The sequence below is a fragment of the Podarcis tiliguerta genome, assembly GCF_965153285.1.
Source record: "Podarcis tiliguerta genome assembly, chromosome: 5".
NCBI classification, from domain to species: domain Eukaryota; kingdom Metazoa; phylum Chordata; class Lepidosauria; order Squamata; family Lacertidae; genus Podarcis; species Podarcis tiliguerta.
Genome location: NC_139538.1, coordinates 84,067,174 through 84,094,151, shown reverse-complemented (window position 1 = coordinate 84,094,151; position 26,978 = coordinate 84,067,174). Strand labels below are relative to the sequence as shown.

General features: G+C 44.4%; 1 protein-coding gene across 1 annotated transcript; it reads left to right on the top strand.

Annotated features, from left to right (window-relative positions):
- TM9SF3 (transmembrane 9 superfamily member 3) lies at nucleotides 1-25,782 on the top strand. Its single transcript, XM_083440436.1, has 15 exons — nucleotides 1-335; nucleotides 6,451-6,646; nucleotides 7,693-7,815; nucleotides 9,698-9,858; nucleotides 10,559-10,636; nucleotides 11,298-11,429; nucleotides 13,258-13,424; nucleotides 15,681-15,775; nucleotides 18,852-18,982; nucleotides 20,489-20,628; nucleotides 21,939-22,007; nucleotides 22,116-22,262; nucleotides 22,965-23,048; nucleotides 23,187-23,263; nucleotides 23,881-25,782. Exons 1-15 carry the CDS (start codon nucleotides 258-260, stop codon nucleotides 23,946-23,948), a joined length of 1,746 nt encoding a protein of 581 aa, XP_083296562.1. The 5' UTR covers nucleotides 1-257; the 3' UTR covers nucleotides 23,949-25,782.
- The last annotated feature ends 1,196 nt before the right edge of the window (nucleotides 25,783-26,978 follow it).

The window sequence follows — 26,978 nt, the reverse complement described above, 5'->3', positions numbered from 1 at the left end:
AAACCCGGCGCACGTCGGGCGCCTCCCGCACTCTCTCTTCTATCTCTCGTTCCCGCGTCACAAGATCGCGCGGGGTGGTGCTCGGCCCCTCCGCCGACGCCTCCCCCCCCACTCTCCTGCTTGCGCCTTCTGAGCCTTTTTGGGCGGCGCCGGCCGCCGTAAGCGCCGGCTGTTCCGGTGTGCGCCCGGATGACGTGGCGGGAACGGCGGAAGCGGCGGCGCCTCCTTTTCTTCGGCGGCGGCTGGTGGAGACGGGGATGGCGCCGGCCGGGCTCCTGTGGTGCGTGGCGGCCTTGCTGGTGCTGCGGGGCCGCGCCGACGAGCACGAGCACACGGTGAGGCGGCGCGCCGCGGAGGGCCTGAGGCGGCGGGGTCGGGCGGCCTCCCCTCTTCCTTCCGCCCTGCCGTCAGTCAGTCGCTCGCTTGCCCGCCCTGCCTAAGAGGGCCTGGTTCGGGGCGGCCCCTCTGCCTCCTCCAGGCCTGTCCTGAGGGCCGCGAGGAGGGAGAGGGCCCAGTGGGGCTTCGCTTGGCGGCGGTGAGGGCCCGTCGCGCGTCTCTCCGAGCGAGGAAGGCTTCTTGCCCTGTTGGGACTCAAGAAGCAGGGCGGGGGTGAGGGGGTCTCGTCAGGAGCCGCCTTTTCTGCAGTGGAGGGGGGAGGCGAAGCGGCCGACCGAGCTCAGGATGCCGTGCAGCTCCATCCTGCGCCGTCCGGCCCCGTTCACCGAGCATAGGATTGCGAGTCAGACTTTTGTAGCCCCGTGTCACGTTGGGAGGAGGAGAGATTCGCTGGATATCGCCACCCCTTTCGCTTCCTTGAGGGAACGTTGCGCTGCGAGAGTTTGGTGTGTGGTGATGGTGGGGAAACGCCAGCCACATCCGCTTAAAAAAAACAAAAAACCGTTCGTCTCACATCGCATAACGGGCTTGGCAAGTTTTGAGAACAACGGCGTGGATGCGCTAGTGATAGTCGTCCCTTCACGTGAAGGTTGGGAGAGGCAGCAGCTTGCCTCTCTGCGTGTCTTGGCTTCTAGCATGGCAAAAGGTGGTGGGGGATACCTACGTTCCTGTGGCAGGTTATTGCCCCATTAGAGAGCAGTTAAGCAAGGGACTTGCATGTGCAATCTTGGATATGCTGCCATAAGCCGTGGCCGACCTGCAGCGCTGTGGGGTGCGCGTAGCCTATAACAACACATAGGAAATGCGCAGCACATAAAATACTGACCTGGTTCGCGTGTAAAGTTGAGCCATTGTTTATTTTTATCTATGGTCTCATACAAGCAAGCAGTGTGCTGGTGCACACTGTTCAAGTTTCCAGTTTGCTCTTCCCCCTGCTAACCCTTTGCTGTGGTGGGGAAGAAGGAAACCAGAGGCTGGCTTAGCATTATGGGTGAACCTGCAAAGCCATGGAATTGTTTGATTCTGGGACTTCCTGTTCATGTGTGCTTTCTTTTCCCCTCAATGCCTTTCTATTAAAAAGAATATTCAAAGTGGCAAAGTGTAATAGAAAATTAAAACAACATAAAAACCCACAGTACATATTCACAAAGTAAATTTGTAAAACAACAACAAAAAACAACCCCACGAACAGTATATTTATTTATTTTAAAGATTTGTGCTCTCCCTTTCAAGCAACCAACTGTAATGCACAACTCTCACATACACATCACCTGGCAGGCCTTGGTTTTCTAACTGGTGGATGGTTCCAGAGTTTGTTATCCTTCATTAAAGTGGAGCTGAATGTTCTTTCTGGCAGCAAGTGGGGAAGCAAACATCCTGCAGCCTTTCCATCCATAGCGAATGGGGCCAAAGCAGTCTTCCTGGAGGTGGGTGAGGGTCATTGGTCTTCAGACCAACAACCAGAATTCCTTTTTAAAAGCAATATCTGTTGAAAACTATTGGAAGAGGAATTGTAGAATTGGAAAGGACCCTGAGGGTCATCTAGTCCATTCACCTGCAATGCAGGACTCTGAAAAAACCTATCCATGATGGATGGCCACCCAACCTCTGCTTAAAAACCTCTAATAAAGGAGAGGACTACCTTTTGAGGGAGTGTGTTTCACTGTCGAACTGCTCATGCTCTCAGAAAGCTTTTCCTGCTGTTTAGTCAGAATTTCATTTCTAGTAACTTGAATCCATTGGTTCAGGACCTACCCTTCAGAATGGGAGAAAACAAGCTTGTTCCATCTTTCATGTGACAGTCCTTTAGATATTTGAAGATGGCTCCTCTCAGTCTCCCCTAAACATACCCAACTCCCACAACCATTGGTTTCCAGACCCTTTATCAGGGATATCCTGGTTTATTGGAAGGCAAGCAGAAGCAGTGATTGCAGCAAGCAGATTTTTTTCAACAAAGAGTTGTACAGTCTTGGTGCCACTACAGCATATGGCCAGATCTTAGACTAAGGCTGCAGTCCTATGCCTACTCAGAGGTAAGTCACATTGAATTCAGCGGAGCTAGGACTGCAGCCTTAGCCTACGTAGTGCTGTTCAAAGGCTACTCTCTGTTAAAGACAAGGAGGGATGAGTGTGTTCTGGCACATAGCATATGCCTTAATCCCTGGTATAACAGTGCTACTAAACCAACAAAGTTTTCCCTGGCATAATATTGAATGCTTGACTTTATAGGTAGGGCAGCTGTTAACAGTTTTTGATAAATGACAGGAATGCTTGTAACATGTACATAGAAACAAGGGGTTGTCTAAGGCAAATAGGAAAACCTAAATTGTTTGTCATACTGATGAAAGCTGATTTTTTAAAATTGTGAATCAAGCTTGTCTATGAACATTGGCTACTGGGGATGAATATTCAATAACATTATAGGTATCCTATGAGGATATATAATTTGTGGGAGCTATTCCATGCTTGGAAAAACAAATTCTCTTATCAGTGTGATATAACTGAAAGTTTGGGGAACAATGGTATTCTTAATGCTCTTGTGTTGATTTTTAGGCAGTATTCTACCACAAACCGCAGCACAGCGCAGCAACAAAAGTGCCTGTGGAGGAGTAAAGTGACTGCAAGCTTTTTCGGAAACCTGCTTATTTCTGCTAAGGCATAGTTTGGTTTTGTGTAGCTGATTTCACTTCCATAGAATAAAAAAGTGTGCAGCTTCTTGGAAGCAAGCCACAACTCCTCTTGGGTGTGATGAATGGGTAAACACAGAAGAAAACACTGGTTTCAGTGCAAACATCTTGGTTTGTATATTAACCAAGAGTTCTGTGTTTTGTCAGGCCTAATACATTGGTACTTCTGGTTACGAATGGGATCCATTCCGGAGGCCTGGCTGCATCCCGAAAACTTTGTAACTGGAGGCACCCTTCTGTGTACGCGCGTGGTGTGATTGAGCGCTTCTGCACACGCACACGGCGAAACCCGGAAGTATACACTTCTGGGTTTGCCACGTTCGCAACCCGAAGTTACCGTATTCAGAGGGATACGTAAGCAGAGGTACAACTGTATAGTTAAATTGGGAAAAGAAGCCAGGATCAGGCTTATTTCTTGGTTGGTTAACAGACATTAAGCCAGAATTGCCTGTTCTGGGCAAAATGAGGAACTGGCTTAATACAAGCCAGGATCTTTGTGCCGGTCAATGCACAATGGGAAGGGCAAGACAAGTGTTTGGCCCTAGTGTCCATTGGAAGCCTCAGAAATAATCCAAACTGGTCTTTTCTCCCTTTTAAAAATAACACATCATGAAATCTGTATTTCATATAAATTACTATATTGGGGGCTTCCTACAGGACAGAGGGGACTAGCTGGTCATTGCGGCGTAGCTTGTATCAGCAGGATAAGCCACAGAGTCCATGTGGATGATACTGTATCCTGTTTTATACCTTACATAAACATCTGCAATGTTTTGAGCTCTTTTCCCCATGGTTAGCATAGGTGGCATGGAACAAGTGTTTAAAAAGTAAGAGAAATAACATGGTAAAAAGAAAGCTTCTGAGTTATGTATCGAATAGATTTCATTAACTTCGCAAACCTACATGCCAGAAGTCCTTTTCAGTTTTGTGGCTCAGAGATGTTTTCTTCACTGAATTCTCCTCCCACCTCATTAGCAGCCACCTTCCTTATGTCCTAGACCAGGGCGGTCCAACCTCTCAGTTTAAGTGGGCCACAAGAGTACTTTGACACAGAACCCATGGGCCATACACTGAATTAAATTACCATATCATAAATTAAAGTTTTTGCAATATAGTTAATATTTTTAATATACACAATTAATATATAGTTAATTAAATATATAATTAAATACACAATGTATATATTTATACTGTGAGCGCTTTCATTAACAACACAGAAACTGAGTCCCTGTCAGGATAAAAAGGTGGGGTATAAGTAAAGGTAAAGGGACCCCTGACCATTAGGTCCAGTCGTGACTGACTCTGGGGTTGCGGCGCTCATCTCGCTTTATTGGCCGAGGGAGCCAGCATACAGCTTCTGGGTCATGTGGCCAGCATGACTAAGCCGCTTCTGGCGAACCAGAGCAGCGCACGGAAACGCCGTTTACCTTCCCGCTGGAGCGGGCCCTATTAATCTATTTGCACTTTGACATGCTTTCGAACTGCTAGGTTGGCAGGAGCAGGGACCGAGCAACGGGAGCTCACCCCGTCGCAGGGATTCGAGCCGCCAACCTTCTGATCAGAAAGTCCTAGGCTCTGTGGTTTAACCCACAGCGCCACCCGTGTCCCCCAGGGTATAAATATGATGATAATAAACAACTTATTTTAGAATGCTCCTAGTTAAAACAGTTTGATCCTCTAGTGAAGCCAATTAACAAATTCAGCCCATTGGTTGTTACCCTGGCACGAACCAACTAAGAGACAAGGTTTCTCTCTGACCTTACTGTTCATAACACATACACCCCAAAAGCAATGTATATGTACCTGTAACTTGGGATAATATTTTATGCATCTGATGGGGGGGAAATGTAGTCCACAAAAGCTTATGCCACAATGAATTTGTTCGTTTTTAAAAGTGCCGCAGGACTCTTTATTCTTATTTATCCTGTTAGCTTCTTTTAATTGCTTCTCTGAAGCCTTTGACATTTGTTCCCATCTTAAAATGCCATATTCCAGCTAGATTTCTAACCCATGCCTCTTTAACATCTTCCTTGACGATTACTTGACCCGTGTGCTCTTATTTAAAAAGGAGTACAGATACTACTTACTTTTTGCATAGGAAAAAATATATTTAACTGCACTTTTTTTTTACATTTAGCAGCCCAAATTAGGTAGAAACCTAGTTCACTTTGAGGTAGGTAGCAAAAACTATCTCATAAGCTTCCCTGTGCCTTGTTCAGTTCCTTTTCTCCTATCTACCCACTTGCTGCAGCCCTGCCTCAGCTTTTTGACACTGCAGTAGCCCTATGCTCCAAGATTTTCTTTGCCTTGTGTGAGGGTGCATGGACAACTGCCAGGGCACTGTGCTTGGCAAAGCTGAGGCCAGCTTCTATTACTGCTGTGATCTGCAACTGCTGTGCCACCAGTAGGGAGCTGTGTGTTTTGGTGGCAAACCACCAATAATTGTTTGTCAAAGGAAGTCAAGAGATGATAAGCAGAATGTACCGGTTCCTTTTTTTGAGAAAACTCAGCACCTCACTATTGTCTGCTGAATGTGAGCAGCCATCAAAAGTAAGATGGGATTCTTGGACATTTTAACGCCCATACATAACAAATGACAAACAGTTCATTATCCTGCTAAACTTACACAATTCAGCCAACAGTCTGCTACCTGGTGCTGTTGGTCCTGACTTTTAAAGCCCTAAACGGCCTCGGCTCAGTATACCTGAAGGAGCGTCTCCACCCCCATCGTTCAGCCCGGACACTGAGGTCCAGTGCCAAGGGCCCTCTGGCGGTTCCCTTCCCGTGAGAAGTGAGGTTACAGGGAACCAGGCAGAGGGCCTTCTCAGTAGTGGCACCTGCCCTGTGGAACACCCTCCCATCAGATGTCAAGGAAATAAACAACTGTCTGACTTTTAGAAGGCAGCCCTGTTTAGGGACGTTTTTAATGTTTGAAGTTCTGTTGTGCTTTTAATTCTGTTGGGAGCCTCCCAGAGTGGCTGGGGAAACCCAGCCAGGTAGGTGGAGTATAAATAATAAATTATTATTATTATTATTATTATTATTATTATTATTATTATTATTATTATCTGCAGAAGATGGATACAAGAGAGAAAAGGATTTGAATATGTAGTGTAGTTCTAATTTTAAAGTAAGGCTGTACAAGCTTGGCCTAATTTCATGTGAGTGGCAAGGAGGGAGCCTATAATTAGCTCCAGCTCAGTTGGCCCTCAACAGTTTACTTCTGCGGGAATGTGGCCCTTGAAAGCAAAAATGTTCCCCACTGTGTTTTGCACATTCTTCACAGATTTTCCTGTGAATATTTGCTCCGTTCTAAATAACACATTTATTTATAATCCTTTTAATTTTCAATATGCTTTCTTTTCAGTACCAAGATAAAGAAGAAGTTGTTTTATGGATGAATACAGTAGGACCATACCACAATCGCCAGGAAACATACAAATACTTTTCTCTCCCTTTCTGTGGTGGATCCAAAAAAAGCATTGGTCACTACCATGAAACGCTCGGAGAAGCACTGCAAGGAGTTGAATTGGAGTTCAGTGGCCTGGACATTAAATTTAAAGGTAAACTGCTTTTGTTAATGTTTTCTAAATTTGCACACGACTGTTCCAGTCTTAAACGCACACACACTTGGAATTATATTGTCTTATGTTCAGAAATTTGTTGAATGCAGCTCAGTTACTTCTTCGTTAACCCTCCAACACCATCATTGATACTACTTTTGTTCACAATTATTGTTAAGGGTTCAGAAGCAGGCCACACTCCTGTTCCTTTCCATGGGCCTTTCCCACACCTGTCTTCATCATCATAAAGGTCAATGCTGGTGTTGACCTTAAGATTAGGGAAAAGGTTTAGTGGGAATTGCTATTAACCAGTACAGTGGTACCTTGGGTTACATACGCTTCAGGTTACAGACTCCACTAACCCAGAAATAGTACCTCGGGTTAAGAACTTTGCTTCAGGATGAGAACAGAAATTGCGTGGCGGCGCAGCAGCAGCGGGAGGCCCCATTAGCTAAAGTGGTGCTTCAGGTTAAGTTTCAGGTTAAGAACGGACCTCCGTAACGAATTAAGTACGTAACCAGAGGTACCACTGTATTTGAAACCAGGGTTTTAATTTGGTTACCATTAACCATGATGAAGGATGGCTGGAAAATTTGCACAGGCAGAATCCTATCTCCTAAGTATAGGAATACACACATTCTCTTTTTTGTGGGGGTTGTGTGTGTGTGTGTGTGTGTGTGTGTGTGTGTGATCTGGTGGTTTGGTTGCTGGTTTGCAGAAAAGCATGGCAGGAGTGATGGTCTATTCAGCATGTGTGCTTTGAGGGACTGAGAACTATATACTCAAAGCCAAAAAGCTGGATTTGGGTTGCTGGTTGCCCATCAATAGACTTTTGGGGCCTTGTGGGTGGATTTAGTTTTATTTGTAGTTCAGCAGTAAGGGTTAGCAACCGTGCAACATAAAGGAGCTCAGCGGGGTTGAAAGTGGGGAAATCTTCTTTGAGTGACTGATCTTTTTAATAAAATAGTGTTTAGTGTAATATCCAAGGCTCAATTAACTTTCAGTTAATGCACTACTAATGCATTTTTTTTAAATAATTTCCACAGATGATGTGATGCAGACAACTTACTGTGAAATAGACTTGGATAAGCAAACAAGAGATGCATTTGTTTATGCTATCAAAAATCATTATTGGTATCAGATGTACATAGATGACTTGCCAATATGGGGTAAGAAATGTTTGCCTGCAGAACCAGAAAACATTTAAATAAGTATTATACCCTTGGTCTTATCTGACGCCTTTCTGTCCTGCTTTATCCTCCTTTCTTCCCTATTTGATCAAGCATTGCCTCTTCCACATGAACCTTGAATAACTGGCAGTGGGAATTGGCACAAGCTTGCTTCTGTGTTTGTAGTTCTGCGTCATGCTGGAAGGAATGGGTATATGTTACTCAGCTGGAGTGACACACCTGATTACAGTTTTTTACTGTTTTATGGGTAACCTTGAGACCGGATTACTGCAACATGCTCTACATGGGGTTCCCTTGGGTTTAACTTGGAAGCTGCAGCGGATGCAGAATGCAACAGCTTGTTGACTGGGGTAGCCAGCCAATACATTACTGGGCACAATTCAGGGTCTTGCTTTTAACATTTGAAGCCCTAAATAACTTGGGACCAGGATATCTTAGGAACCACCTTACCCCCAATATCCCCTCTTGGCAACTGTGCTCCTCAAATGGGGCACTGCATGCTAAGACTATCATACGCCCCAGAAGTGCACTTGGAAACTGGGATTTCAGTGTGGCAGCTCCATCTTTCTGGAATTGGTTCCCTGCTGATGGTGTTTAGGCACCTACTGAATATTTTTTTTTTTTTAGGAAGGCTGAGGTGAAATTTTATATTTGATAAAATGATTTTGTTGTTTTAGAGTTTGCTGAATTGATTCGATTGTTCTTCAAGTTTGTGTTTCTGAGTTTTACTCTGTTTTTACTGCGTACAACACTTTGATGGCTGTGTGCTGTGAAGCCGTCTATGATTTTTAAAGGGTTTTTTTAAGCCGTGCAAGTTTTCCAAGGATATGGTAATGTTCTTAAGACCGTTGATTTGAGTAGGGGTGCATGCTTTAATTTGTCTGGTTGATAGATTAATCTACTACAGATTTAGTTAATTTAGTTTTAATCTATAATGATAAACTTGCAGGCATCTGCTTAAGGCCACTGGGGCACTGCAATGAGATTGTTAAAATGGAAGCCATCCCTTCCCAGTGTGTGATAGCTCTTTTTTATTACATTGTAAGTTGATTTTAAACTTCCAGGTTTAATGTTTATATCCAAATTTACAGTGGTGCCCCGCAAGACGAATGCCTCGCAAGATGGAAAACCCGCTAGACGAAAGGGTTTTCCGTTTTGGAGGTGCTTCGCAGGACGAATTTGCTATGGGCTTACTTCGCAAGACGAAAATGTCTTGCGATTCCTGGGGGGTTTTTTTCCGCTCCCCACCCCCTTTTTCTAAGGCACTAAGCTGCTAATAGCCTTTTAGCAGCTAATCCGCTAATCCCTTAAGCCTTTAATAGCCGCTAAACCGCTAATAGCGCTAAACCGCTAATGGGCTTGCTTCGCAAGACGAAAAAACCGCTAGACGAAGAGACTCACGGAATGGATTCTTTTCGTCTTGCGAGGCACCACTGTACTTTTAATTGATCAGTTAATGGGCAGCAAACTTGGTGAAATTTCGGAAGGGAAGTCAGAGAAGGTGTAGCTGAATTGAATCAACAGTGCTCAGAGGAGTGCATCAGTGCCTATATTTCTCCTTGTCCCTCTCCATGACTAGCGGAAGCAAAATAAACTACGCACATATGTTTTACGTTGTATAATTTAGCTTTCTTACCCAGAATTTGGATTCCTGTGGGATCGTTTTGTGTGTGTGGAATGCAGAGTTTGCCTGCAGGCTGCACTCTATCTCTGCAACAGCAGGGAAGTATCTAACTCTTGAAGCCCATCTTTATTCCCCTCAGGGGGCTGCACTTGTAGATGGCAAGCCTGCTGCAAAACAAAACCTGCTTTGGTGCATGGATTAATAATATTACTTATATCCGTTCCCCTCTCTTTGCAGGTATTGTTGGTGAAGCTGACGAAAATGGCGAAGATTACTATCTCTGGACGTACAAAAAACTTGAAATAGGCTATAATGGAAATAGAATCGTAGATGTGAATCTGACAAGTGAAGGAAAAGTTAAACTAGTTCCCAACACCAAAATCCAAATGTCTTACTCTGTAAGTAATTCAAATTCATAGGTAACATTATTTATACTCTTACGTTAGTGGTGACTAGGCCATTCAGCGAGCTGAGCTAATTTCGTCATTTTAGCCTTGCGTTGAGAGCTAACTGGTGTGCTCATTGTCACTTTCTACCCTATTCCCAGCAATATATAAAAATAGAGCTGGCAGTTGAATATAACTGCAGGTCATCTTCAAAAACTTACTCCCACACCTCATGCCCTGGTTTGCTGTATGTTGGGCCTCTCTGCATGCTTAGGATTTCCAAGTCCAGACCCTGAAAAGCACCTCTGTGCTTTAAAGGGTTGTATAGAAGCAGAGTTTTTCTCGAGTTTGGCTCTTGCATATTAACGGTGCTCTGGCACATGGTCTTCTGCTTCAACAGCCTTCTTCCTGTATGGTTGCCAGCTTGCCATTATTTTTTTGATGGCCCTCCCCCTGTGCCTTCAGCAGCAGTTGACATGGAGAAAATAATGACTGAAATAAACCAAGTGATTCTTTATCTCTGTCTCCCTACTAGGAAAAGGTTCTCTTGCGTCTTAGGCACAGGAGTAGGGTCACGAAGAAAGGTGGCAACTCAGATTGCCAGTTCACAACCTGTTTTATTTTTTCCTAACTATAGTTGATTTGCTGAACTGGAATTCAGTAGACCTATAACCAAATATTGTCAGCTTTCCAAGTGTTAATTTCTTTCTAGGTGAAATGGAAAAGGTCAGACGTGAAGTTTGAAGACAGATTTGACAAGTACCTCGACCCATCTTTCTTTCAGCACAGGGTATGTTTCCTTTATTCTGTTTATGTATATACACATAATTATTAGTAACATAATAACATAGTAACATAAATACACATAATAATTAGTAACCCAGAAAACTCCTGTCCTGGTTAAATCTTGAATGGGTAGTGTCCAGATCGGACAGTGTGAACTCTCCTTCAATTCTTTAACCAGGGTTAAGGTTGGAAAGGTCACTTAAAACCTGTGGTGTTTAAACAGCAGCATGCAACAAGAGTTTCTTCTTCTTTTTTAGTGTCCCTAACTTCCATTAGCTTTACATATGAGCTCTGCTTCTAGGATATGTTCCTTGAATCTTTTAATTTCACCTTGCCCCTCCAACATTATTATTATTATTATTATTAGATGTGACTCTTAAACCTTAGGACAGTAGGCTACATTTCAGCTATGCAATGAACACCCACCACTGTTCTCCACCCAGTCAAACAAGAAGCATTATTATATTTCAAAGTCACATTTTAACCAGGTGGGGGGAGCATTTGATGGTGTGGAGCAGGACAGTGAGGGGCGTGGCTTGGGAACAGTCCCAAGGGCCAAGTTGAGAGGCCTTCCAGGCAGTATTTGGCCCTTCTACTTATTTTGTCTTTTGAGTATCTTACTTAAATAATAAACAAGCTAACACATTTCCACTTTTTTATTTTAGATTCACTGGTTTTCAATCTTCAATTCCTTCATGATGGTTATTTTCCTGGTGGGCTTGGTTTCTATGATTTTAATGAGGACACTGAGAAAAGATTATGCACGATACAGTAAAGAAGAAGAAATGGACGACATGGTAAAAGTCTTGTTTATCTGCTACTATTTCTTTTTTAAAAATTGCATTTTCATTCCTAGAAAACTTGTCCAAATGACAGTAATTTTTTGGTAAAAGGAAAGGATCTCTAGAACAAGTTTTCGGTCAGATTTCAGTTCCTCTGGGTGTTTCTGTGTAATTTATGTGAGGGCTTAAATGCAGGAAGGTTGAAGTTCCTTGATATGGGTATGGGGGTGTCTTGCTACTCAGTTTATGTTCAACTGCCAGAGGTGCAGCTAGTCCTTTTGGTGACTAAGAAGCCTATCCTATTCTGTCACTTTCCCCCATATATTCAGTTTAATTGCTTGCCTCCTCCTTCCTTCCTTCCTTCCTTCCTTCTTTGGATGGCATTTCCAACCCCCAACCCCAACATGCCTGGACAGAAAGTCAAGAGAATCCCCTACCACTATAGGGAATTATTTAGGAGTGCATGGAGTAGACTTCAAACAAGTGCAACTGTGGTGTTGGAAAGTCTCGGAGCATTCATATATGCAAGGCCTCATAAAAGAAAAGCCGCTTGGAGCAACATTCCTTTACTCTTTCGACCCTTGTTCCAAAGAAAGGAATGCAAGTGGATTATGGCAAAGAACTTTCTCAAAAGCTTGCTGACCTGGCACAGTTGAATACAGATTGCGGCAAGTGCCCAAGCCATTTAATCCCCACTGGTAGTATAGCAGAGTATTGACACTCAAAAGCATGAGCTCTCATTAGCGAAAGAGCTTTTTGACTCCTGAGCCAATCAACACATAAGTCAGGAATTATGTCCAAGCAGTCCACTCTTGGTGGTGCTAGGACGGTTGCAGAGAGATCCTCTGAAACACCCAACATTTAGAACACTGGAAATGAATGACCAAGAACCACAGTACTCGAATGTTCTAAGCTTGAGCTCCTGTGAAAGAAAAGATTTTTCTCCTTGGGGCAGTCCTTGAGAGCCCTTAGCAAGGTTTCTGGTGCTGTGCACAGAATGCCCCTCCTCCCTGCCTAAGCTGATTGTCTACGGAGAGCAGCTCTTTGGGATCTAGCATTTGAGTGACAGACCCCCAGGATTTGGTATTGTTTTTCCAGGAATTCTTACTAAGGCAATGGGTACAGCTGAAATACAAATCTGTTGTAGCACCCTAGCGTTGCAAAGAGAATGGATCACAGCCAACCATGGCAACTCACTCTAACCACAAGTAGCCAGACGCCTGGCTGAACCTTCTGCTGAATGCCTCACTGTATCAAGCACTTGCCATTTAGTGAGCTTTAGTACCCTCATGTACAGTGCTTTGGAATATTTATTACATCTCATGATACATTCGGGACGCGGGTGGCGCTGTGGGTTAAACCACAGAGCCTAGGACTTGGCAATCAGAAGGTTGGTGGTTTGATACCCCGCGACAGGGTGAGCGCCCGTTGTTCGGTCCCTGCTCCTGCCCACCTAGCAGTTCGAAAGCACGTCAAAGTGCAAGTAGATAAATAGGTACCGCTCTTACGGGAAGGTAAATGGCGTTTCCATGCACTGCTCTGGTTCGCCAGAAGCGGCTTAGTCATGCTGGCCACATGACCCGAAAGCTGTACGCCGGCTCCCTCGGCCAATAAAGCGAGATGAGCGCCGCAACCCCAAAATCGGTCGCAACTGGACCTAATGGTCAGGGGTCCCTTTACGCTTTACCTTTATGATACATAGCGTCTCACAAAGTGCTTCCTTCCTATAACAGTTTGGCCATTGTCGCTTTTTCTCCTCCTTAAATGGGTATTTTTGCTTAAATGGGATTGACTACTAGCCATTTCCTTCCTGGTGATTGTTTTCAAACTTTTGTGTGTGCAGGACAGAGATCTAGGTGATGAATATGGCTGGAAACAGGTTCACGGCGATGTCTTCAGACCATCCAGTCATCCTTTAATATTTTCATCTTTGATTGGTTCCGGCTGCCAGATCTTTGCAGTTTCTTTCATAGTGATCATTGTTGCAATGCTGGAGGATTTATACACAGAGTGAGTATTGCTTTGTGCCTTCATCATATCTTAAAAGATCTTGGCTGAGATTCAGGAACTTCTTACAGTTTACAAAGTGGATCACATTGGGGCAATTTTTCTATGCCCAGGAGATGAGAACCACCACTGTGTGCATAAATCATTCTCAACGGCCATCATGGTGCAGAACTCTTGAGCGTAATTTCAGAAATGAAAAGTTTAAAACAACATCTTGGATCCTGGCTTTCTTTCTATGAACAAAACAAGAGTTCCTGCCAAGGTTTTCCTGTTCCCTGTGCCCTTTGAGGGCTGGGGAACCCTTTGGAAATAGTGTGGTGCAAATGGAAAGAGGGAGGAGTTGGCAGAAACCTCCTGATTTTGTACTTCCTATGTGCAGATTAACAGCATAATTAGTAACACAAACTGATTACTTGGGGGAGCATTGTAGAGGCTCAGGCAACCTGGAAAGGCACATCCCGTCAGATGAGGAAAAATGATGAATTATGCCCCAGACTTCAAAAGTTGACTTGGCCATGAACTAGATAAGAACCCAAAACCTGCTAGATTCCAAGACTATTTTTCCAGGACTGACATTCATTCAAAAGGTGTAAAGTGTATCTGCTTTTTTAAAAAATGCATAGGACCCTCGTACCTATGGGACCGCCTCTCCTGGTATGCCCCACAGAGAAACCTACGGTCTGCAAATAAAAACATCCTGAAGGTCCCAGGCCTCAGAGAGGTTAGGCTGGCCTCAACTAGAGCCAGGGCTTTCTCGGCTGTGGCTCCAATCTGGTGGAACGCTCTGTCACAAGAGACTAGGGCCCTGCGGGACCTGACATCTTTCCGCAGAGCCTGCAAGACAGAGCTGTTCCACCAGGCCTTTGGTCAGGGTGCAGCCTGACCCCCTCCTCTGGCAATCTGCACAGAATCTTGCTTAATGGTTGCCATCGGTTTGATTTTAATTAATTTTTATAATGAAAGGTTTTTAGAATGTTGGATTATTTTGATTGTTGTTAGCCGCCCTGAGCCCAGCTTTGGCCGGGGAGGGCGGGGTATAAATAAAATTTATTATTATTATTATTATTATTATTATTATTATTATTATTATTATTTATTATAGAATATCAAGAGAGAGCATCAGGCCAGTGGTGAAAAACAGCCTCTTGCAGCTCTCCCAGTCTCTCTTCTGGAGAGACACTTTGTTTTTGTGGAAACCCTCTGGAATTGTATGTGGAAGCCAGAAGCTTCCAAGTGATCCTTGTAGAACAGGGGTCAGCAACCTCTTTTAGCTGTGGTCTGGTCCACCGACCCTCAGACCATGTGGTGGGCCGGACTGTATTTTGGGAAGAAAAAACTGAACGAATTCCTATGCCCCACAAATAACCGAGAGATGGATTTTAAATAAAAGCACACATTTTACTCATGTAAAAACATGCTGATTCCCGGACTGTCTGCGGGCCAGATTGAGAAGGCTATGGGGCCGAATCCGGCCCCTGGGCCTTAGGTTGCCTACCCCTGTTGTAGAACCTAGCAGAAATAAAAACTTATGAGTATTGTTTCCAGACTGCTGTAATCTGAAAAACATTGACATTTCTGAAATTTCACTAGAGGGCTCCTATGACAATTTGCCTTGTGAATTGAAAGACCAACATCGGAATTAGCAGTATCTCCTATGGTTTTGATTCTTGTACTGCTAGGCTACAACAGTGATACCAGCACTTCTGATCTGCAAGGAATTGTGTTTAAAAGGGTATAATTGTTAAATAATTTAGATCTTGTAATAGAATTTGGCCAAAAGATTTTTAGGTAAAGTTTTATTTGAACATAATTTAATGTTGCTTATTCCCAAAACTGTTCTAGTTGTTACCTTTTTTGCAAGGTGACACAGTTTGCATGTCATGGTAAGCTACAAACCATAGCTTATCACAAATGAGTCACACTGCTTGATTATTGCTCCTGCTCACGCTAGGGGAGGAACAAACTACAAACTTTGGCTTACCATGTGGTCTGGGAACATGGGTTGTTCTTCCAATAAGCCAAGGTTGGCACGTGGCAGCTTATGGTGACATGTAACTGTGGCTATAATGGAATACTTAATCCAGATGTTCAAAGCACTTTGGGATTTTGTTCTTGCAGCACTTTAAAATTGTTGGTGTTTTGCACTAGCTGAAGCTAAACATTCAGCTTACCTTCCACAATTTGCTCCTTGTAACTTTTTACATTGGTAGACTTCAGGCAGTCATTTGTGTAGCCAAAACTACATGTCTTTCATTTTAGGAGAGGATCAATGCTAAGTACCGCTATTTTTGTTTATGCTGCAACATCCCCAGTGAATGGCTACTTTGGAGGAAGCCTTTATGCCAGGCAAGGAGGTGAGACTTTAAAAATTACTTTTGTATTAAATATAATTTTGGAAGGAATTTAATATCTTATCACCATCCTGGGTTGCTTTTGACTTTTTGGGATTACCTGCACCATTATACAGTTGTGAATTTTCTGGGTTCTGCAGACAGCTTTGTGCCTAGCAGATTTCTCTGTGGCGAGAATACCTTGAGTAAGTGTACAGAGTAAATTAACACTGTGGCCGCAGTTAGATGTTGCAAATACACTAGTAGTATGCTGTTGTCTTTGGGATAGATTGCTCCCACCTGATCAGAAAGGACTCAAGAAGGGCTCGGTACCGTATTTTTCGCCCTATAGGACGCACCGGCCCATAGGACGCACCTAGTTTTTTTGGGGGGAAATCAAGGAAAAAATTTTTATTTCCCCCCCAGGTTTGCGCAAGCATACCCAAGCTAGAAGAGGGAGACGGAGCACTCTGTCTCCCTCTTCTGCCTTCAGGGACAGCCTCTCTAGCCTCCGTGGGGCAGCGGCTTGCCCCGCTGTCCCCCGAGGTTGTGGGGCTGGCGGAGAAGCAAGCCTGCTCCTCCCCCCCCCCCAGCCTCCAGATCAGGTTGGGGAATAGCGGGGTGGCGGTGCTCCGCCTCCCCGCTATCCCCCGAGGTTGTGGGGCTGGCAGGGGGGAGAAGCAAGCCTGCTTCTCCCCCCCCCCCCAGCCTCCAGATCAGGTCGGGGAACAGCTGGGTGGCGGTGCTCCGCCTCCCCGCTATCCCCCGAGGTTGTGGGGCTGTCAGGGGGGAAAAGCAAGCCTGCTTCTCCCCCCCGCCAGCCTCCAGATCATGTCGGAGAATAGCGGGGTGGCAGTGCTCCGCCTCCCCTCTATCCCCCGAGGTTGTGGGGCTGGCAGGGGGGAGAAGCAAGCCTGCTTCTCCCCCCCGCCAGCCTCCAGATCAGGTCGGGGAACAGCTGGGTGGCGGTGCTCCGCCTCCCCGCTATCCCCCGAGGTTGTGGGGCTGGCAGGGGGGAGAAGCAAGCCTGCTTCTCCCCCCCCCCCCAGCCTCCAGATCAGGTTGGGGAATAGCGGGGTGGCGGTGCTCCGCCTCCCCGCTATCCCCCGAGGTTGTGGGGCTGTCAGGGGGGAAAAGCAAGCCTGCTTCTCCCCCCCGCCAGCCTCCAGATCAGGTCGGGGAACAGCTGGGTGGCGGTGCTCCGCCTCCCCGCTATCCCCCGAGGTTGTGGGGCTGGCAGGGGGGAGAAGCAAGCCTGCTTCTCCCCCCCCCCAGCCTCCAGATCAGGTTGGGGAATAGCGGGGTGGCGGTGCTCCGCCTCCCCGCTATCCCCCGAGGTTGTGGGGCTGTCAGGGGGGAAAAGCAAGCCTGCTTCTCCCCCCCGCCAGCCTCCAGATCAGGTCGGGGAACAGCTGGGTGGCGGTGCTCCGCCTCCCCGCTATCCCCCGAGGTTGTGGGGCTGGCAGGGGGGAGAAGCAAGCCTGCTTCTCCCCCCCCCCAGCCTCCAGATCAGGTTGGGGAATAGCGGGGTGGCGGTGCTCCGCCTCCCCGCTATCCCCCGAGGTTGTGGGGCTGTCAGGGGGGAAAAGCAAGCCTGCTTCTCCCCCCCGCCAGCCTCCAGATCAGGTTGGGGAATAGCGGGGTGGTGGTGCTCCGCCTCCCCGCTATCCCCCGAGGTTGTGGGGCTGGCAGGGGGGAAAAGCAATCCTGCTTCTCCCCCCCCCCGGCCAGCCTCCAGACCAGGTCGAGGAATAGCGGGGTGACGGTGCTGCGCCTCCCCGCTGTCCCCTGAGCTTGTGGGCTGCAGGCTGCTGCCCGCAAGCCTTGGTAGCCCGCGGGACCTCCCGCCGGGTTTGCAAGACTTGCGGATAGCTTCCTGAAGCCTGGAGAGCAAGAGGGGTCGGTGCGCACCGACCCCTCTCACTCTCCAGGCTTCAGCGAAAGCCTGCATTCGCCCCATAGGACGCACACAGATTTCCCCTTCATTTTTGGAGGGGAAAAAGTGCGTCCTGTAGGGCGAAAAATACGGTAGTTAAGTCAGTGAAGGGTAAGCAAGTTTGTGTCCTGTGGCAGAGGTCGAGAAAGGTTCTTGTTAACAGTACCCCAGCAGCATGATAATCGGAATAGCTGAACAGGTGCTGCAGTATCTTCTCATGTCCCTTTGAGCATATGTTGCCATCTGAAGAAACCCTTTGGAATCTACTGAAGGCCAGACTCTGTTCTCATTATTGGGGAAATATACACCCCAACCTAAGGCTTTGGAGAGGAATGGGAGGCTGCAGGCGTTTCCTAGGTGGCAGAAGACACCACAAATAACAAGAGGGCCATTCTCCTGCAGATACCATGGCATCCATGGCATTTCCACGATCCACCATACTAGTAACTATCAAAGGAGAGTGTAGAACCATGTCTGGCCACCAGATGGTGAATGTCCTCTGTCTGCCCTGGAATTTACTTTGAGCCTTTTCTAAAAAGATACAGAAGCTATTCCTGGTACTAATGACTAATGGTTGTCATTTTTTTTACCTTTCAAAATACTTATTTGACCATAGCATATACAGTGGTACCTCGGTTTACGAACTTAATCAGTTCCGGAAGTCCGTTTTTAAACCGAAACCGTTCTTAAACTGAGGCACACTTTCCCTAATGAGGCCTCCCGCTGCCGGTGCCCTTCCACCGTTCAGCTTCCGTTCTTAGACCGAGGTAAAGTTCGCAAACCGGGACACAACTTCCGGTTTTACGGAGTTCTTAAACTCAATAGTACGTAAACAGGGTTGTTCTTAAACCGAGGTACCACTGAACAAGTAAGGTTTGTGATAGAATCATTTGAGATGTGAGTCTGTTTTAGATCTACGCAAGAAAGATAATACTAGGATCCAGACATTTCCAGCCTAAAAATTATCAGACTTTGATCTTAGCATATTGATATTTTCCCTAAACCAAAATTTGTTTTTCAGGGCTATACTGAATATACATTATGCTTTCCTTTTACCTAACCATTCCTGTATCATAACACAGTATTTTTGGCTACAGAGAGGAACATGTTCACATGCCGCTTGAGTCCTGAATCTTAATTTCATTGGGATATTTCTCTTTGCAGGAAGGCGGTGGATAAAGCAGATGTTCATTGGGGCGTTCCTTATTCCTGCAATGGTGTGTGGCACAGCCTTCTTCATTAATTTCATTGCCATCTATTATCATGCATCGAGGGCTATTCCCTTTGGAACAATGGTGAGTACATTAGCGCTGTAGGTTTGATCTATTAAATCAAGAAGGCTGCTGTACATTGCCTTGGGCAATTAACAGTTTAAAGTAGGCAGGAACTTGCATGCAAAACTTTGAATTACATCACATCAACAAGAAAGCCAAAAGCTTAGGTTTACTGATGCATCCTGATAATTAGTTTATTTAAAGCAAGGATGGGGGGCCCTTTCGAGGGTCTGCATGTCAGTGACTTGCAAGATCTGTAGTAAGACAGCCTCTGCCCCACAGCTTATAACAAAATACACAACATGCCAAGAAACAGGGATTGGATGGCGGGGGGTGAGAGAAGGAAGGTAAGCTCCACCACAAATCTTATTTAATTTTTAAAAACAGCCAGCTACGTGGAAGCAGTTCAGGATGCAAACTAGCCTGATATAACGACTGCTTCTAGATGACCATTGTGGAAAACTAAAGGCAGCTGGTCCCTCAGCAGAGATAGGAATCATCCTGCATATTCCTTTGACATAATTTATATTAAGCTCCGTTTTCACTCCAGCTGAAAACAAACAAACAAAGGGACTTCGGCTGCTAAAATGTTAGCAAAAAATCCCTACTTCCCCCATTTTTTTAAAAAAGAAGTCATCCGCTGCTCTCTTGAGGGAAGGAGAACAGCTGGATTAGGAAGACCCTGAGAATGCAGTCCAGGTTTGGAAATGGACGCCCTGGGGGTCTTCCTGACCACCAGACAACAACCTGTCTTTATGGGGGGAGAAGCCAAGCAGAGAGTGAGTTCTCCAGCCCTGAGCTCCAGGACAGCTGAAGCAGTGGGCTCCCAAAGTTCCCTCCGCCAGGAGAGGAGAAGACAAATTCATGCCTGGTGCTGTCCACCACCACCCCTTCGGCCGCCGAGACCACATAACACCGGTCTTAAAAGACCTACATTGGCTCCCATTACGTTTCCGAGCACAATTCAAAGTGCTGGTGTTGACCTTTAAAGCCCTAAACGGCCTCGGCCCAGTATACCTGAAGGAGCGTCTCCACCCCCATCGTTCTGCCCGGACGCTGAGGTCCAGCGCCGAAGGCCTTCTGGCGGTTCCCTCATTGCGAGAAGCAAAGCTACAGGGAACCAGGCAGAGGGCCTTCTCGGTAGTGGCGCCCGCCCTGTGGAACACCCTCCCATCAGATGTCAAAGTGATAAATAACTACCTGACATTTAGAAGACATCTTAAGGCAGCCCTGTTCAGGGAAGTTTTTAATCTGTGATATTTTACTGTATTTTTTGTTTCTATGGAAGCCGCCCAGAGTGGCTGGGGAAACCCAGCCAGATGGGCGGGGTACAAATAATAAATTATTATTATTATTATTATTATTATTATTATTATTACTTATCCGTTCATGGAATGAAGCTTAGTGTTGCTATTCTGAACAGGCATGTTAAGATTAATGTTGCTAGGAAGCAGAAATTGTTATAATGGGTGCATGTGCTTTGATGCATTTTATATCCTCTCTTCTTGTGTGATTATGAGTTTACAGGTGGCTGTGTGCTGCATCTGCTTCTTTGTTATCCTCCCTTTGAACCTTGTTGGCACAATACTGGGACGGAACCTTTCGGGTCAGCCCAACTTTCCTTGCCGAGTCAATGCTGTTCCTCGTCCAATCCCAGAGAAAAAATGGTAAAGTATAAATGGCTTCTCTTGGCATCTGGTGAAGTAGGTGGTTGCCCTTGTAAGTAGGTTTGCCCCTTTACTAGCCAAGCTACCAAGAAAGTCAGTTCAATTTTAGGTTAAATACTTGCTGAGAGATCAAAATCCTATGGGTGTCATTGGTAGTTGCCACATCTTTTTATCAGGGTTGAGGCAATGTACGGTCTTATTTCTGGTCTGTTGCCTGTAATAAAAGGTAAGGGTAAAGGACCCCTAGATGGTTAAATCCAGTCAAAGGTGAACAATGGGTTGTGGCGCTCATCTAGCTTCAGGCCAAGGGAGCCAGTGTTTGTCCACAGACAGCTTTCCGGGTCATGTGGCCAGCATTACTAAATCGCTTCTGGCACAATGGGACACCATGACGAGTGCCAGAGCCCACGGAAACGCTGTTTACCTTCCCACTGCAGCAGTACCTACCTATCTACTTGTGCTGGTATGCTTTTGAACTGCTAGGTTGGCAGAAGCTGGGACAGAGCAACAGGAGCTCGCTCCGTCACACGGACCTTCCAATTGGCAGGCCCAAGAGGCTCAGTGGTTTAGACCACAGCACCAATGATGAGTATTGTGGATAATTTGAAGAGCAGGATTAGGGAACTGGGCTACCCTCCGTGGGCTGCTTTTGACAGGTGAGCAGTCACCAGCTGTCAATCAGGTGATCCAAACGTCAAAGGAAGAATTGGGAGCTCACTCTTAAGCTGAAAGGATTTGGCACTGCTGCAAACTCCGCTTTTGGCAGAGATCCCAAGGGGAACCAGTCCCAGTAGGGCTTGCATTTGGTGCCAAACGCAACCCCTGCCTGCCAAGGAACAATTGGGGATGCACATTAAAGCTTCCAGTGGTTCCTTTTGCAGTCATAGCCTTACTTGCCCCACCCATGTTGTCGATGTGGGGACAGGTGGGTGTGGCTGAGGGGAGAAGACCTTGTGTGCCTAATTTGGCCTGAAGAATAGGCGTTCCTTATTCCTGATTTAGAACTGCTATCATGTTTTTGGTCTAGCAGTGATGAACTCCTTGCGCAGGTGGAATTCAGGGGGCTGGCGCTCTAATCCAGAGCAGTAACTGCATGCAGAATGCAACTAAGCCAGCAACAGTTCTGGATAATCAGGATTCACATGGTCTGAACCTTACTGAAGTGATCACAGTCCTTTAGATCTTGCCACCAGTGCATCCTTAAATCAGCTATGCGTTTGATTTCAGTGATTCTGCAAGAGCCCCTCTCTTAAGTGAGCTATTCCATTAGTTATGGTCAAATGAGAAAGTTAATTCTAATTTCTTTTCAGGTTTATGGAACCAGCTGTTATTGTTTGCCTAGGTGGGATTCTCCCGTTTGGATCCATTTTCATTGAAATGTGAGTCTTCTGCCTAGAGAACTTTGCAAGCGCTTTACTAGGCATTATCAGCCTGGTTTAATTAAACCTTCATGTCTGTACAATAAACAATGCTTCTTTATTCTGTAGGTATTTTATATTCACTTCCTTCTGGGCTTACAAAATCTATTATGTCTATGGCTTCATGATGTTAGTTCTGGTTATTCTCTGCATTGTGACCGTATGTGTGACAATCGTGTGTACATACTTTCTACTGAATGCAGAGGACTATAGGTGGTAAGTATTTTTCCCCCTACTTACAAGTCAGTCTTAAGCAGCAAAAAACCTAGAAATTAGTGCCACAGAAAGTCTATTCTGCACTTGCAAGAAATCTGTCTTTCAGTGGGGTAACATGTAGCTTTTGAGGCAGGTAGGCAGGCAGGGGTGTGGGTGGGTGTGGGTGTAAGTGCATGTGTTTTAAGCAAGCCTAACCAGATACATAACTTGATGCATTTTTATGTGTACTCTTTAAATAATGTAAACTTAAAACTGGTGATTCAATTATATTTTGAATTGTTTAGGTCTACTTATGTTTGACTTATTTTTATTGACAATTACAATGTGTATTTTGTGTAAAATGCTTGGAAGATTTTTACAGTTAAATGGCATGCATATTCTGTTAGGTAAATATTTTTATTTAAGTGATGAGTCTCCAATGTTAAATGCATTGTTTAAAAGTTATGCCAAGAAAAAGAAATCTCTCCCTCTGAAGAGAGGGAGAGGAAACAGAACTGGAAAATGGTGGTTCCACAAAAGTGCACAAGGATTGTGGACAATTTGTGCAACAGTATGAAGAAAGCTAGCTTGTTTTTTCATGCAAGGTGGAAATTAGTTGAACAAATTTTATTACTTCCTGTTACAGTTCTTGTCTAGATTTTCTTGTACTGTTTGCCAGGCTTTTATTCCCAGTTGTTTGAAATATTTGTGTCTGTTTTTCAGGCAATGGACAAGTTTTCTGTCTGCTGCTTCAACTGCAATCTATGTTTACATGTATTCCTTTTATTACTACTTTTTCAAGACAAAGTACGTAGCCTTTGACATTTTGTATTTTCCTTCCCTTTTAAATTAAGAAAGCTAATACTTCACATTTTAAAAAAAAAGATTAATTATTGGTAATATGGGAGATACAAATAATTCCTCTTCTTTTTTTCCCCCCCTCAGGATGTATGGCTTGTTTCAGACATCATTTTACTTTGGTTATATGGCAGTATTTAGCACAGCGCTGGGAATAATGTGCGGTAAGTTTTCTGCAGCATACTGAAATGCTGTCATCTCTCTTTTCTGCCAGGCCCATTCTGTTATATCGGGTTTCAGCCTTAAATTAGCATGTATCTCTCCTGTCTCTGAGTTTGTAGTCTATTGAGAAAACAGAAAATACAAGCTAGGAAGACTCCTAAATGGGGGGAAGCATTCCATAAATTGGTTTTCTGGATCTGATTCATTCTGGTGGGGAACATGAGTTTGCTAGCTTATCAGATTTTTAGTCTTTAAGGTTTTTGTCATATGTATGGCTCTTGGCAGCACATGTACAAACACTAGGCCGAAATGCATGTGTTGTTTGAGATGAAAAGAACCTTGCACTCCAGAGTGAAAAAGATGTAATTTAAAGAAATGATATACCAAAAATGACAGTGGTGCATATCTTAAGCTTTTTAAGGAAGGAACTTTTTGCAGGCTGTATGATTGTATGACATAAACATAATTATTGAAGCTTATCTGATGTGCTTTTACTTGGGAGGAAGTCCTAATGAATTCGATAATACATATTCGTAGCAGATAAGCTGAGGATTGCAGCCATTGTCTTGTAGAACTTAAGCGAATCTAACCTATATCTATATTTGCCTTGTTTTTGCAGGAGCTATTGGCTATATGGGAACAAGTGCCTTTGTTCGAAAAATCTACACTAATGTGAAAATTGACTAAGGAAAGTGAACTCTGGAACAGTTAACCCGTGGGGTGGGGTGGGGTGGGGGACAGAGTATATAAACTTGCACACCAGAAAGCGCAAGGAGAAAATTGTGTATTTAACACTGGGCACTCTGTGGGTCTCTCTTTTGTGGATCATTTAAAGCAACATCTGTTTTCATTGATCCTAGGTTCTTACTGACTTTCTTCAACTGTTCTCAGCAAAAGCTTGGATTGTATTCAGTAGGCATCACTCCCCAGTACATGCTAATCTTCCCAAAAACTAGCTCACAAAGATGAAATAGACTAGCTCTCTTCAGTGAAGAGGACAAAACTGTATTTACACATTTGTTCCATTTAATTAAAAAAGGAAAATGAAACTTGTGGATCCTAAAACTTTGCTGATTACTTTCTGGTACTTTAAAATACTGTTCTGGAAAGATTTCCTCCATCCAGTTGTTACTGCTATTTTACAGGGTAAGGGGACACTGGATGCTACCAGGATAATTTGCAGTATCACCTATTCTAACATTTACATGCATTTGTTTTAAAAAGGCAAATATTTGCATGCAGTATCAGTCTAATAGGACCGACTTTCCATTGGTTCGCCATTAAAGGAATATCCAGCTATATCTGAGATCCATCCAAAGAATCTTAAGTACAAAGGTGGAATTCTCTGCACTGCAATTTTTGTACAGTTAGCAAGAAAAAACGGTAAATAAAGATGATGCCATCGGTTTTTATTCAACACTTGGTGGTCTAGGTAACAAAAATAATTGAATGTCTACAATGATTTTTTTTTTCTTTTTTCCTAACTCAGCCGCCCATCCCCGGTTTGGCGTGTTTACTTGATGATTAAAAGGGGTAACAAGTGTATAAAACATTAAATGATGTAACTTAGATGTAGCTCCCAAATGTATTTGGATGTACAGATTTACTAAAGAATACTTTTTCTGATGATTCAATGTACAAACGTGTGAATTTAGGTGGCTTTTTACATCCTGCCTGCTGTTGCATGAAATTTTGGGGGGTTCCTCGCAACGTGTGTGTGTGCGTGTGTCATGTTTTCTGTTGACTGAAGCTCTTTCAGAAGCAAAAACTTGTAATTTATAAGTTTAATTTTGTTTAGTTATCTCTGGACACTTGTGTAACACCTAAAGCAGTGCTGCTTTAAGTGTTCAGAAAATTTAAAATAAACTTTTCAGACAAATGTTCTGATTGTAAAAAATAGATAAATTTCGCAGTTGGAAATTTTTTTCAAGCAGTACTACAGAATACCAATTCTTGAATAAAGTGCTACATATTCTCCATATATCAAAACGCCAGAGGATAGGTCACATTCCAATTCCAGTGTGCTTTGTTAATTTAGAAAGAAGCTTTCTGGCTCATGAGAAGAGGCACCTATTAAGTGTACAGGCTATGATGGTGAAATAGATAGTGGACAAATGACAATTATTTCTGGAGGTTTGTTGCAGCAAGGCCTTCAGGGTTCCTTGTTTTCAAAGATGACTAGAGATTAATTTTAACATGTATCGGCAAGGCAAGGCAGATTCCAAATAATGCAGGTGTTCCCAAAAGACAAATTACTGTGAGGGGAGTTGGTTAGCCCTAAACTGTGTGTATGGTGTATGTATGTATAAAGCGAAAACAGTTTTCCCGAGGTAAGTTCACTTGGATACTTATTTTCATCTTGGAAAATTGTGGAAGAGGAGAAATAAATACAATTTACTGTAAGTGAATTGTGGCTGGCTATCTGGAAATGTTTTATATGTGTAGTTAAATTCCATGGTGGGTCTGCAGTTCTTTTCATATCTAAATGGCAGACAGATATTAAATGATTTTGGCCCTCTTATTTTGGTAGTGTTTGCAGTTCATTTTATAAACACTGGTTTTATTCATAAATTCTAATAGTGCAGATTAAATCCTCCATACAGTTACTGGACAATCTTTTTTCAGGTAGCAGTGCATAAGGGTTCTGCACAAACTTCATGGAAATCCTTGCAGATTGCACAGTAGTGGGATGCATAGCACATTATGATCCATTGTAGATTAGATGTTTGCCTCTGTTTGGAAACTGGAAATATTGTTGTTGTTTAGTCGTTTAGTCATGTCCGACTCTTCGTGACCCCATGGACCAGAGCATGACAGGCACTCCTGTCTTCCACCGCCTCCCGCAGTTTGGTCAAGCTCATGCTGGTAACTTCGAGAACACTGTCCAACCATCTCATCCTCTGTCGTCCCCTTCTCCTTGTGCCCTCCATCTTTCCCAACATCAGGGTCTTTTCCAGAGAGTCTTCTCTTCTCATGAGGTGGCCAAAGTATTGGAGCCTCAGCTTCAGGATCTGTCCTTCCAGTGAGCACTTAGGGCTGATTTCCTTCAGAATGGAGAGGTTTGATCTTCTTGCAGTCCATGGGACTCTCAAGAGTCTCCTCCAGCACCATAATTCAAAAGCATCAATTCTTCGGCGATCAGCCTTCTTTATGGTCCAGCTCTCACTTCCATACATCACTACTGAGAAAACCATAGCTTTAACTATACGGACCTTTGTTGGCAAGGTGATGTCTCTGCTTTTTAAGATGCTGTCTAGGTTTGTCATTGTCAGGAAATATTACTTAAACTAATTAGAACAGTGACCAGAATTTCAATATGGATGCCACTAGTGAGAAATCATTTTATACTTCTCGCCATTTTTTGGTTTGTTTCCTGTTCCAAAAAAAATTCTAGATTATGTCACAAGGATTATGTCACTGCCAACTTAATGAAATAAGCAAATTAAGTGATGTGGTTATTTTGCATAATATTTGTTTATATCCAGCCCTTTAGTGCAGCTTGCAATGTTTAGGCACCAGGTGAGCCAGCCGGGGGTGGGGGGAGTGTTTCATAGATGGGGCACCAGCTTACATCAACGTATGTCAGGTTTATACTGGAGTAAGTAGTCATCGAGGTACCCAGGTCCTGTACCAGGGGTTGCCAAGCTTTTTGGACTTGGATTTTGAGTGAGTGCTGAGACTCAGGACAAACTCCACAGCAGCCATTGTGTGACTAAC